The sequence below is a fragment of the Mya arenaria genome, chromosome 7 (assembly GCF_026914265.1).
Source record: "Mya arenaria isolate MELC-2E11 chromosome 7, ASM2691426v1".
NCBI lineage: Eukaryota > Metazoa > Mollusca > Bivalvia > Myida > Myidae > Mya > Mya arenaria.
Window position 1 is genome coordinate 42,048,003 of NC_069128.1, and position 14,432 is coordinate 42,062,434.

Below are 14,432 nucleotides of genomic sequence, written 5' to 3' on the forward strand. Positions count from 1 at the left end.
TTTCATTTGCTGAATAAGGACCCCAAAAGTTCGTATTAATTCGGACTATCTAACCTTTCCTTCAGTCCAGCACAGCTTCGCCATGTCTTGATATTTCATCAATATCGACCAAATAAACAGGAACTGAACATTCTTGTCAATTCGTATGAACTCATATCCTGGAAAAACTGAAAGAAGTCATTTGATTGCTATTAACTTTACGTTATTAAAATGCAGAGGCGGATCAAGGATTTGAAGTTAGAGTATGCGAACTTTTGACGTACGCTTTCACTTGAACACTTTTAGATGGGCCACCCGTCAGATGCATCTCCAAGAACAGCAAGTCATTATAACTATCCTTATTATACCCTCTGTAATCCGTGTATCAGTGCTTATCCTTTATTCGTTATTATCCATGCTAAAACGTACTTCAGAAATTTCTTCAGACCGAAAAGTCGAAAACACAGCATGCATGGGACTCGTTCAAGTGCCATTAATTCCATATTTCAAAAAAAGCCATATACCTTAACTCGCGTAGTGTGCACCTTATATCACTGTAATTGCAAAATGAAATGTCAACCATTGAATATTTGGGTATCAGATAAAAAGAGTAACATCAAAAACTTCCACATCAAAATGTACTGAAACGAATGTTCCATTTGTTAAAATTAAGCAGAAATCATCATAACTCTATCATTATAACCATCTGGAAATGAAATCCTACTGAGAAGCTGTCCATGCTGCTGCTGTTTATGAAATTCTCGATTATGGTTTCAAAATACAAAAAAAGCAATATCAATTTTCATCCACTTAAGTATATGATGATAAACTATAATCTAATAAATTGCAGTGATAAATGATAATATGGGGCAATACGAGAATAAATGGATTTATAAAACTTGTCTTCCTGAAAACCACGGTATCGAAAGAGAACAAGTAAAAAGTTTAAAAAAAAACAAATGTTATGTGTAAGACAGCAATCATGCAATGCTGCGGCATTTATTGAATATGAAAGCTTCACATTATGATTTTGCTGTTTATCTCATTTATTTATTTTTCGTTTAAGGTAAAACGATACCTTAATCTCTAATGCAAGAGGTACTTTTTTAAATATGTTAATGGAGAACATAGTAACACTTTGAATTTTTAAACAGTAGTTGAATGAGCTTGGTTTTGCCTAGTTATGTACATGTGATCATGTAACGAATTAACACTTATAAGCAATATGCAACAATGATTTACACATGTAGAAACACATCAGTGGTTTATTAAATTAAAACAATTTTTGCGATTGGAAAGTATTTACTTTTAGTTAGTACTAATGCGTTAAAATATAACGTACTAAATTTTAATATTTCGAACACAACCTTAATATTTAAGACGAAGAATGCAGAAATATAAATTGAGAAGGAGTAGTAAATGTTATTTATTTTATTTGAATGTTCAAGAAATATTTACATCACTTTAAGTGAGTGTGTCCTCATTTAGGGACGTACGCAAAATATACACCCGGGTATTATATTTGACCAAATTTAACGCCAAGTTAAATGTTAACATAATAATGCTACTTAGATTTGTAACAAATAAAAGCATCACATAATAAGCTTCACTTACATAATAATTTCAGATCTATTTCACATTTATATTTCACTAAATGTATCTTGTATGTTGGAAATGTTCAAATCGATTATGCTTATAAAACTTTGACTTGATTTTAATTTAGCAGTGGGGTATGATACTATATAATTATAACTCTTCATTAATAATGTTTTGGCAAAAAAATCTGATCTGTCGTAGCCCATAGCTAAAATCATACTTGATTACCTATTTCATAAGTGTCAGGAATTACGTCATGAATCACCGATACTCCATGGTTTCCTCTAACACGGACCTGAAATTAAAGACTCGAGTTTAGGCGTTAAAAAGCTCGTTCACATATTTTTGTTTCCCTGCCATTTAAAAATGCAAAAAATAATAGATTTATTCTGCTTATATATCTTTTGTTCACAAACTGGCATATGCTCGTGTATACAGAATTTTGTAAATCTAAGCTTTAATTAATTCGATTCTCGATGGCTTCATTTACGCCTTTTGTAAAATGAAGCCATTTTTTACCATATTTTTAAATCATTGTGCACAATAAATGTCTTTTTGAAACTCTTGAGGATATTTATCATTGTTTCCAAATTTTTGTTCTAGTGTTGCCGATAATCGATTATAATCCACAATTGATCGGAAAGGCCTACGTCGGCGACAAACGATAATAAAATTTGAACAAACGATTATAGAAACAAGGGACGTTACCCATACCGACTTCTGTTAAAGGATTAGTTTTGAACTTCTCATGTTTGTGGTTTAAAAGTGATTTTTAAAACATAATACCGTTTCCTTCTTACTGTGTTAGATTTTAGTTTTCTCATTTTTCTGAAAGGATATATTATTGTTAAACATATAAATTATTCAACTGCCTGTTGTATTTTTACCGACTGATTATTAAAGATAAATTGATATATTTTTGTGTTTATTTTACACATTTATACAAAACTAAATGTTAGACAAAGATAAGAGAGATGGTCTCATGTTCTGTAATATTAACTTGTAAACACTAAAATATAGTTGCGTTCTTAAAAAAATAATGTGTATTTTATACAGAGAAATGAACAAAGCATATTGTAACAAAATATTTGTGCTTGAAACTGGTGCATTGCTGGGTTATAAGCCGATTATAGAAAGTTTTTTTTTCTGTCCGACAACACAACTTTGTTAACAATGCACGTGTTATTAACGTTTCGATGTCTGACCCTATAAAACGTGAACAACCTAATTTAGGATGCACAATAGAGGCTGATGCAAATTAGTTTAGTTTTTTTCTGATTGAAATGCATTATTATGTATAACGCGGTTGACTGTTATGAAACAACATAGCATTTATATACAGGTAACAAATCCTTTAAGTATGTGACGTGTTTTATTTGACACTGACATGACAAACCATTCGCGAATTAATAAAGCCTTAACATGTGTGGAATAAGTTTTTTATTTGTAATCAAACATATGTGTTTTTGTTTTTTATCAATTACGTCAAGTGAGCTAAACATACTTATGCATTAAAATTGATCTGGACCAAACTATGCTTTGAATTCTAAGAATATAACAGGATCTACATGTGTGATATACCTGACCGGTATGCTTATAATGATGATGCTTATAATCGTTTTAGGATTAATGTTGTTGTTTTTAAAATACAGAAAGGCAGAAAACAACACTTCAGTTCGCTGAGTTAACAACTGTCTTCCAATATCTAAGCTTAATAACTGGAAAAAGTTTTGGATTAGATCTCGGACAACGCTTGAAGATGTTTTAAGATTTCCTTTTGAATTGTTGACGGCAATTTTCCTAAACAGTACACACAACACCTTTTTAGTGACACACAAACAGAATCAATTGAAACTAAATAGCATTTCTTTCTTTCTATGGTTTCAAAAAAAATATGTACCATTCGGTTCAATTTCGGCAGTACTGTGGATTAGTTTTGTGACGTTTTCTGTAAACTACTTAGTAGTCATTGTTTTGTTATGTCTAATTTTTGAATAGTTCATGTCTAATATTTCAAACAATGAATTCGTGGCTTTCCATTTCCATTTGAATACTATTCAGTCAGCAGTACATTTTTAACCATTGTGTTACAATTGTGATTATTGTTATGTTCTGTGACTTTTGACAGTTATGATTATTTCATATGCACAATTAGGATAGACAATCAGACTAAAGTGCAACCTTTTAAGATCAAATGATGCATCACAATAGGAGGGATTTCTAATCAGCCAATATGCAACAAAATATTTACAAGCAAGCTTTAACTTTAGCAAATGATACCAGTTCGGACAAGCATTGCATTATCTGGTCTTTATCTGCTATATGTTCGCAAAAGGCTTAGGATGTGTTTAGTGTCTAAATTGTTTATACAAAATTGTGGAAAAGCATAACTATCATGATGGCTGGTGTTTTGTATTTGACATGTATGATGTATAAGATATATTTACGGAGGAAAGGGCCCTACAGTATATAAAAGCTTTTTTCAACTCAGAATTTTCATTACAAAAGATTTTTGAAATGCGTTCTAGTATATAACTACAGGGATGTAACTATACGTTCATTAATACATTTGTTACTATGGTAGGGTCACAACTAAATGACATCTCATTTAATGTTTATTGGTAACTGTGTCAAATAACCCGCGTTTAGGCAACTACATTGAGCGCATGTAGAATAAAAAAATATTAAAACATATTGTCAGTTTCATAATAAAACGTTAAATAATATATTGCAATAAGATTGTGAAGCCCATACTAAATTCTTACCAGTTGACACATGCATTTAATATATCGGAAAACCAGCACATATCTTGCATTAATCGAGTGAATATTACTATCATCCAATATTGTGTTTCAAATGGTTGATAAGTTTATAACCTGTTTAAAATCATTTCCGTAAGCTGCATCTATGTTATTGATTATCAATAACAAATCAAATGAAGTGACCATTAATACAATGAAATTCAAGTTAAATATCCATTACAGTTAGCGAACTTTGTAAGGACAATAAATAAATAATAATTTTCAATTATGAATGTTAGCTTAATCGTTATCAATTTCACGAAATGCAGTTGAAATTATCCATCAGTTGAGCGTTAAAATGTCATTTTTGACCTGTTTATAACATTATTTTCACCTCATAAACCAAACTGTTATCATAATTTACAGTATGTAGGAATAATAAAATGTATTATTTTCAGTTTAGGCTTCCACATTAACCTTCTCAGAATAGACATTGTTTGTACGATCTATTAACAAAATGTGTATCACGTCGTACACAAAACAGACTTAAGTAAAGGGGTTGGAAATCCATTTTATAGATGATCGTTTTTCAACAAATACATATATTTCTGTTAAAAGAATACCAATATTATTACCATCTTATAAATGCAGATGTCAAAAACTACTCATCAGTGCTGGTATGTGTTTCTTTAGGACTAAATAATTTGCATAATTATGCTATATGAATAGATTAAATGTAAATCTGTTATATAATATATTTGAACTTGCCCAAATAGGCAAACTATAGTATTATATTGTTTTATCACTGATGCGGTGAAAGGGGCAACTCTTCATCGTCATCGGATTTTGAGGTTAATGGAAGTCCGGTGGACCGATACACAATAAATGAGTGTTTAGATACTTGACTCTAACAAAATTGTCGAATAACGAACCCCAATACCCGTTCGTTTTCCCCAGTCAGAAAAGGGTAATAACTCAGCAGTTGTCAAAGCCAGAGTTATGGTACTTGCCATACATGAACGCATTGGAAACATCCAAACTAGGAATATGATTATACCCGACGTTTTTGCTTCGAAAATACAAAAGCTAAATATTTTAATCTATCCAAAGCTTTGCATTTTCTGCCAACAAAAATTAACAAGATTTTCGATTGACATTGTTAAACTTATAAATCCAGCCTTAAAATCAAGATTTTCATTGATTCTACGTCACTGTTTCTACGTAACTGCATTATTTAACAAGAGCTGTCGTAAGACAGCGCGCTCGACTACGCCGCTTTGACTTAGAAGTGAATACAATAACGATGTAATATTACCAAGTTTGGTCTCTTCATGTTAAACCTAACTAAAATTATTCGTTATATATGGTGACTTTGATGCTGCCCTCCAGCCCGCTTGAATTGTTATGTTAATTAAACACGATTTGTAGAGAATAATTATATTCAAAACATCAAAAGTTCTTGTATAGGAATGTATAAGCGCGATGCAGATGTTTTATGATTTACCAAATACATTTTGTTTTTGATTGTTTGTTTTTTCTTCATAGAAGGCCACATTGTAAATATGATGTTGTTATGGTTGAACCTGTAATTATGTCACAATGTGTTTATACCTTCTCTAAATAAAGATATTATTATTATTATTATTATTATTATTATTATTATTATTATTATTATTATTATTATTTTATTATTAACAATGACGCAAGTCATTCAAATAATTTGATTTCCTATTATGAAAATGTGGTTAAGAATATACAAATATGCCTTTTAAAAAAAATCAAGGGCCATAATTTGTATTTAAGATTAAAATGGAGGTATGTTTCTTGCTGTAAGATGGTCCTTAACCCTCTTTATTCTTTCAATAGTCGAGCTGAAAATGCATATTAGCAAAAAATAAATATTAGCATTCAACCTTAGACTTTTTCGGAAGAACAAAGCATACTATTTACAAAATTCAATATTGGGAAAATTATCAATAGTTGAATTAAGCACATGCTTGACGGAATAATTGAAAGTATAAAACTATAAACCAGATACGTTTCCATCAATGTTAAATGAAAGAAACATACCGTACTATACTTATCTCTATAATTTACACTTCATCTACTTAAATATGCTTACACGTTTTTTTATTCTTTACACATCCGTATTAGTAATACTTTAATATCACATTTTAGTTCGTTATAACAAATGATTTATATACATTTGCGTGTAAAAGTTATGACAAGCTACATCATTAGCATTCTGAAACACTCCAAATAGTGAAAAACTGAATATAAGAAGCCTAAACAAAACTATTGATTACAACCCTCAACAAAAAAAAGTATTCGGGGTATAATTATAGAAGATGTCGTAAGACCACGGAAGATCATACATGAATAAGGTAACGTATCTGGGCTTTATATACGTCACAATATACAAGCTTAAGGAGCTGTTCAATCAAAAACTACAAACAATTTGAACATATATTTCCATTCAACAAAACAGAGTGTGAACGAAAATACAAATTTGCACTTCTTGCAGAAGTAACGTATTTAGTTATTCGTTTGCAATTTTCCAGAATTCCATGAAGATTAGGTGAACCTCCCTTTCCTCTTTCTCAAGGACCTTTGTCCCCCCGGTTAACTAGTGAAATGCCGCAACAAAGCACCCAACACCGAAGGAAATTGTGTATATATATAATTCATATTTAGTTTGAAGTCATTCAACTTACGGATTTAATAAAACCCTTCTTTTTTAAACATTGCGAGTTATGGTTGTCAATTATACTTTAATATAAATCGTAAATTATTTTTAACCTACTAAGTATACCTTAGTTGCCTTTGTCTTTTGTTACTACATCATTTTTCCCAGCCGATATATATTATATACCTCAAATCATACATTCGGTACAGTGACACAATACCTGCGATTGCAACTGTTTTATACATTATTGAATTATTGGTAAATTTGTTTGTTGGTTGATTGACTGATTGATTGGTTGTTTGGTTTATTAATTGATTGATGGAATGATTAATTGGTTTATTGATATAATTTTTTTCGATTCATTTTACTTGTAGGCCAGATACTTTACTTCAATGACCAGATACGTTACTAACAAAACTCAAACGTAAGTTGTAAGACACGTCGCATGCACATTAAGATTGTTTGCAGGGCTAATTTCCTTTAAAACGATTGTTAACACCAACATCCTAAATGAGCCTGTATACATTATCATTACCGTTTTGTACAGACGCTGAATCTCTTGATCTGTAAGGTCCGTCCTTAGGTCCATACCGTTGTGAATGAAAAGTTTAACAAAGTCCACCCGGTTTTGTAGTATTGCCGAGATCATTACTTGATACAGTTCCTTCGTCTACAATGTATAAGATGCAACAGCCTCTTCAATGTATATTAAATACAAAGCTGTCCTTAATACATGTGAGATACAAATGCATTGTAATATATGTCTGATACAAATGCCTTGAAATGTCAATCAGATACAAAGGTCTTTTCCTTGGAAATTAAATTAATGTCAACGAAAATATTACAGGGTCTCGCACATCTTGTTAGTTATTTCAAAGAATATTAAAATAAAACATAACTTACACTCTTTAATAAGACTATTTTCATGCAACACATATCTGTTCTGGTATACGGGCTGTCTTTTGTTATCTTTACAAATTTGTCTAAATCAATTCTTTGTTAACATAACCTATATTTTTTTCTTACATAAAGACAAGACCTTACCGGCAATTTATTGCCATTGTTGATGATGACGCTCCTTGCCACATCAATTCTGTTCCAGCACAGGGCTAGCTTTAATTGGTCTTTCACTTGGTACGTGTTGCCTATAAAAAGTGAGAAACAGCATAAAATAGTTGACAATAATCGCTCAGATTATTTGCAAAAATTGCTATAAAGGGCGAGAAATACAGTTACAAAAATTAGCTTGAAATGGTAGGCAAAATAGGTAAAAATTATCGCAAATTGTCAGTATTAAGAAATTTCGCTGGAAATAGTGGAAAACATAGACAGAAATAGTGGGAAACATATAGCTAGAAGTAATTGAATATTGCTATAATGGAAAATATTACTAGAAAAGTTGAAAGTATAGGAAGAAAACGTAGGTAGTATAACAAAAAGTTAAGCCAGATATAGAGGAAAATAAATTCGAAAGTATAACAAAATACAAAAAAGTGAGAAACATATATGGGCGAATAAAGCAAAAAAATACTGTAAATGTATTTTAATACAGTTGGGAAAAAAAGCTAGAAATAGTTTGAAAAATATATTTAGAAAAAGGTTTGAAATATATTAAGAAATATAAGCATATGAAATAAATGCTGTGTAAATATTGAAATGTGTCTTAAACACTTAATGCTATGTTCATTTTAGTACAATTTAATTGTATTGTTAAGATCTTAAGCATTATAGTGAGACATGGTTTCCTAGAAAAGTTTTGCCCTCATTTATAAACACCACGTAATGAAAACATGACTGGTTAAACTTCTATTTTTCGCCAAGAGGAAACTAGAAACAGGATCTTTTTTGAAGAAAACCGTATTCAGTTAGGTTTTAAAATTCAATAAAGTATTTTCTGTCTTCAGGGGTAAAGGACATTTCGAAATGTACCTTTCGTTAGAACCTGGAAAATATCAATATCCTTAACACTGCCCGGCCCTTCCATGTCATACACGGAAATGAGCTCGTAATCAATGACGCAGGCACATTTGCGTTGCATCACCGTGTCGTTTTCGCCGAATTCCTCTTTTATCATATCCGCAACCGTCTGTTTCACAGATTCCTCGAGGTACCGACATATCCTGGTTATTATAAATAACTGACTCTCAATATGCAATAGTGCTATTATGTAGTTTATATAAATAACACTTATACAAACTTAAACAGGCTACGTATAGTCAGTAGCAACAGTTCAGTTGCCCGTAATAATAAGAAAAAAATATTTCTTGTTTATTTATTGCATTTTGTTCACTAAACGTCTAATTCAGTACTTCAAACATTACTTATTGTGCTTTTTTCCAGCAGGGTCCGTTTCTTCAATTTCCATTTCCTCTGCATTGAGATAAGCGTACGCGAGGATATCCGCTACCCCGCCAGAGTTCTTCACAACGATAATGGGCGTGTTGTTTTCTATCGCTTGATGAATAGTTTCTAGCGTGTCAGAATCACCCGCCAGAACTAGCAGAATTTTAGGCACTGATTCGGCATCTACAATACAGTTCATTAAATATATATCCCGCCTTTGGCATTTGAAAGACCCACTACCAAACTATCTAAGTTTAACAACTGACTTCCTTCTCTGGCTGCAATAATGTCTTTATTTCTCAACTTGAGACTTACATAAAAAGGGCAGTGACACACGATACTCAATAAACCGAGGCAACTGCCTACTAGGAAACAGGAGAACTACAACCAAAGGCAATTGATTAAATATTTTCCGTTTCTCAATGCGTTACTATGTTGGGCGGATTTTCAGTTTAGGCGAAAATTAAAACTTACGCCGGTGGAAGGCAAACAATCAAAGCTAAAATATCGGGTGTTTTTCGTCTTCTGTAGTTTCCAAATACAGGTCATATTCTAAATGCAATATGTATGATTTCCCGAATCACAAAAAAAATCCCAAATACGTTTTCCATCCCGAAATTCTGTATATGTTGAATCACATTTTAATCCTTCGTTCACTTATTCAATTATTACTTTTTTAATTTCACTTAAACTGTGCACGCAAACACGTTTAAACCCCAGAAAATTTACATTTGACTGACCGTTCAAATCCGGTATTTAACAATCCTTGATTAACACCACTAGTTGCAGTTACATATTATATATGTAGTGAGTTGTTTGCGGAGTTTTGTGCCATTTTTCCATGTTTCTGGTTTGAGATTGTTTGTTTTGATGTTCTGTGTCTTTTGCGTTGACCCTGTGTCATTAAAAGTGGGGTTAATGTTAAATTTCCGACTTCTGTACTTGTTTCTGTAGTTTTTTATATTTGTTTTATTAAAGGTGAACTGAATCGTTATTTTTATTTCTTAATGTTATCACTTGTCTCTACTTAACATGTTCAGGTTGGATATACCAAGCGTAAATTTCGTTTCAACGGTCTACCGTAACCACGGAATTGCAGTCTCTGTTATGCCCATTCTATTGTTGCTAGATGAATTAATGTCCTTGAAATTGGTGGACACTTTGTTGTCTCCCTTTGTTTTAGGTGCGCATGTCCAGCGAGTAACACAATGCACTTCACCATTTACCACAATACATTGCTTTAATTTCCCGCAAAATGCTGGATACTTATGGGTTTCTGATATCGCCAACATATTGATGTAAGAATTAAACCAACAAAATCTACGGAGTCGGTTTGAATAGCCATACAACATTTGTTTTTTTCTGAAGTCAGCACGTATCATTGCAATAATTATAAACGCGTTATTTCCCTTGAATGAAAATTAGCCATGTATAATGGAGGCAACACAACTATCTGAAACCGTCAATGACAGACAGTCAGTGGCACAAAATAAAGTAGCGATAATGACATGAAGACGATCTGTTTGTTGAAGCAGCTAGTTGAAACGGATTGAATTATCAAACACATTTTGCAGTGCCATTCAACTATGATTCTTGAGAGGACTTGGGCAGATTGAAACTACATCATTTGAGTTTTTTTAATACAAGGAATTTGAAACAACTAGCATTCCATAATATAGCTTTACATTTGGCTGTTTTAATTCAGCATTTTAAATGGAATGCTGTGTTGTTGTCATCTACTAAGGAAGATAAAATTGTGAGTGCTAAAACGTGAGTGATATGAAATATAATTTATCAAAGAATGATCTCCACCATAATACACCAGGTCCTGGGATTAGTGGGGACTTTGGCTTTCGCGTAGACAAAACCAGCGCATTACCACGCCCACCTGGATGTAAAAACACGGCCAATTTCCCCGGCTATCCCTGGTAAAACAACCGGACCTGGGGGGGGGGCGTGGTGACATTTGACTGGTGCATAACACTAACAGTAAATCTGTGCCCAATGATGACATCGAACCTATGATTACCAAAACACTAAAACAGCACTCTAACCGATGCCTCATGTTGGTTAGGGATTAACCTAAAACTTAACCCCTCAACGTTTTTATCTTAAGACCGATCAAGACGCCTTTGCATTTAGTATCAAAGTAAACCTTGGATAAAAAGTGCATCTGGTGTTGGCTCTAACCAAAATACTCAAAAGCCAGCATAGAACTCATAACTAACTGAGCTTACCAGGCCGCTGATTTCCCAAATTCAATGTACAGTACAAAATAGGCAACTATCAATTCATTGCTGAATTTTCATCCCCCACGACACTCTTTTTTTCGCCGCCCCTTAGAAAAAATGACTAGTGTACCGGTATGTATATGCAAATCGTTTCAGTATTGCCTAGGAACTTAGTTTATTCTTCGATGTTAAACGTTTACTTGTAAAAAAGAAGAATTGTTATGATCTTGACTGTGGTTTGTCTAGAAACTCATGTTTATGGTTCCTTAATCATTAATCTAATGAACAATAAAATACCCTCATTTTAAGATGCACTTTTACTCCCAAATACAATTTACCAAAATTAATGCAAATGTTTTGATAAACCAAAAAAGGATGAATAAATGTCAACAATAGTGGTTTTTATTAAGGATACAGAGATTAATCTTAAAGAAAGGTGCAGAAAACATGATACATCTACCTTATGAGACTATAGTAGATCACACTAATTATTTTTAAGCATTCCCCAATCAGTTAATATATTTGTGTTTTCAGCTATTAAATACACGGTTACTATATTGTTATCAGTTGTTAATATTTTCCATAAATACACTAGTTAGTAAGAAGTTAAAGGCTTATCATTCAAAATTTATATATGTTATACATGTGTATGTATTAAATTTGAATAAGAGTGTCACTTTAAGACACTGGATGAAAATCTAGCAATTAATTTATATTGGCCAAAAAGAGACTTTGAGATTTTAAAGACTGCCATTCGATATTTTATATACAACACCGGTTAAATTTTATTTACGTCATACTCACTTATTTTGCCTATTTATTTTTAGTATGTTGTAATATAAATCTGTAAACACACCATTGAGCTACAGTCATACACCTTTAGCCCCCATTATCACATGACATCATGATTTCACAATTTTAGAAACCCCATTAAAGGGAGTGATATATCAAAAAATAATAAAACAAATTAAAACAAGAAATACTGAAAGAAATCATGAATCAACAACTTTGAGTTTGTGGACAGTTCATTTCATAATTTTGGTTGAAAATGAGATTCAGTGACTTTACTAGAATTTTTATTATTTACAGTCATCAAAAGGCTGTTCATCCTAGCTAAAAAGCTTTAGATCCTTCAAATTAAAGTGAAATTTTTAATAGAGACTTTATTCAGTATTTGACGCTGGGAGGCATAATTTTGGGGAAAACAAATTTGGGTCCTCGCTCAGAAATAAAATGTGTTTGATTAAAAGCGTTGACAATGGGGTTTGTTTAACAATTTGTAGTCATTATGGTGTTTTTTGGGCATATTTTATTACACTTTTTCTGATTTATTGAAATAAAAATTGATCTGGGGTGGAATTTTAAATGCATGAAATTTCAATTTTTGAACTTAAATAAGAAAATCTGCGATCTTTTTTTGGTCAGCAATCTTATATTACTAGCTTCTATGCATTTTTGCATAAATTGGCTTGTTCCAAGAAAAAAAAGAACAGTTCTTTACATGTTCAATTTGTGAGAGTGCAGCTTTAAGACAAACGCCATATCATTCCAATTTTTTGTTGTACAGCTGACTGAAAAATCTCAAGTTTTTTCTGAACAGAAACAATCAGCTGCTATAAACAAAATGCGTACAAAGAGTGAAATGGACAATGTCTGTATTCTGTCAGTCCCAAATTTTGACATATATTTTTTTTATTGAAAAGTATACACTTTAATGTCTGTTGCAATCACAATGTAATTATTATTAAAATTTTCAATTTCTTCATTGTCTTGATCATTGAAAACAAAAGAAAAATCTTTTTTGAAAATTTTAAAAATGAAATGCTTGTTTTTTATGCATTTTATGTTGTAATGAATAAAATGCATATATTAAATAGAGAATTTAAAAACTTGTGTATAATTTTAAAAATACTAATACAAACATGGCATTAGGATACTGTTTCACTTTTGCTTATATAAATATAAGTTGACTCTTTTAAAAAATATAATAATAATAATGTTTCATGACCAATTTAATGAATGTTTTCTATGCTATTCGGAAGAACTAAAATAAAAGTTTAAGGGCAATAAAACTTTATGCTGTATGTAAAGTTTGTGTTAGGGGGAACTTCATTTTTACGTAGATGTAATGACCTTCTGTTTCATTTATGATTGTATTGGTGAAATATTCTGTATTCAGCATTTGCTGTTTTGTTTTATTTTACTGCTGTTTTCATCCTTTAACTGAAATATTATAGGACTTAAAATATAAGGTTAAACTCTAAATCAAATTGGAAATATATTGGAGTAATGGAAATTAATTACAAGCAATATCTTGCAAATCAGTACTAATTCTACTGCTGTTATGATCGCCTATAATGATCCTGATGATACGATGATACGGCCGGGATCATTTCAGGCGCTCATAACAGCAGTAGAATTAGTCAAAGAGACCTATGTATGGCGATATTTTGGCGATAGTGTGTATAAATTTAATTGAATTCCTGCTACAATTTGGAATAACAGAGATTGATGTCATTCCGATGTAAAAGTGATTATCCTTTGCGCAGAACGCAGTGATATGTTTAGGATTGGTATATTAGCTATAAAATTCATGTCTAAACTGGACGTTTACCGTTTTCATGACGAAGTGTGTTTGGGAAAGTTTCATCTCTTGTCAATTATATTACCTTAGTGGATTTTTAGTTTTATAGATTGTTGAAATATTGAAATATTGAAATATCGTCGACAAATCATGATTAATAGTTGTACTGTGTCCCATGAAGTGATAAACAGCCCATAAAATGTAATATTTTTCACTTTCAGTATCAATACTTTTTTTACCCAGCTGAGGCCAGAGACAACTAAGTAAGCCAG

The 14,432-nt window shown here is 31.7% G+C and overlaps 1 protein-coding gene across 1 annotated transcript; it reads right to left on the bottom strand.

The window, feature by feature from the left end:
• Positions 1 to 45: 45 nt before the first annotated feature.
• LOC128241153 (transient receptor potential cation channel subfamily M member 5-like) lies at positions 46 to 9,544 on the bottom strand. Its single transcript, XM_052958121.1, has 6 exons — positions 9,324 to 9,544; positions 8,932 to 9,122; positions 8,047 to 8,147; positions 7,538 to 7,672; positions 1,804 to 1,870; positions 46 to 158 (listed from the first exon to the last, which is right to left on the bottom strand). The coding sequence occupies exons 1-6, from the start codon at positions 9,542 to 9,544 to the stop codon at positions 46 to 48; spliced, it is 828 nt and encodes a 275-aa protein (XP_052814081.1).
• Between the last annotated feature and the right edge of the window lie 4,888 nt (positions 9,545 to 14,432).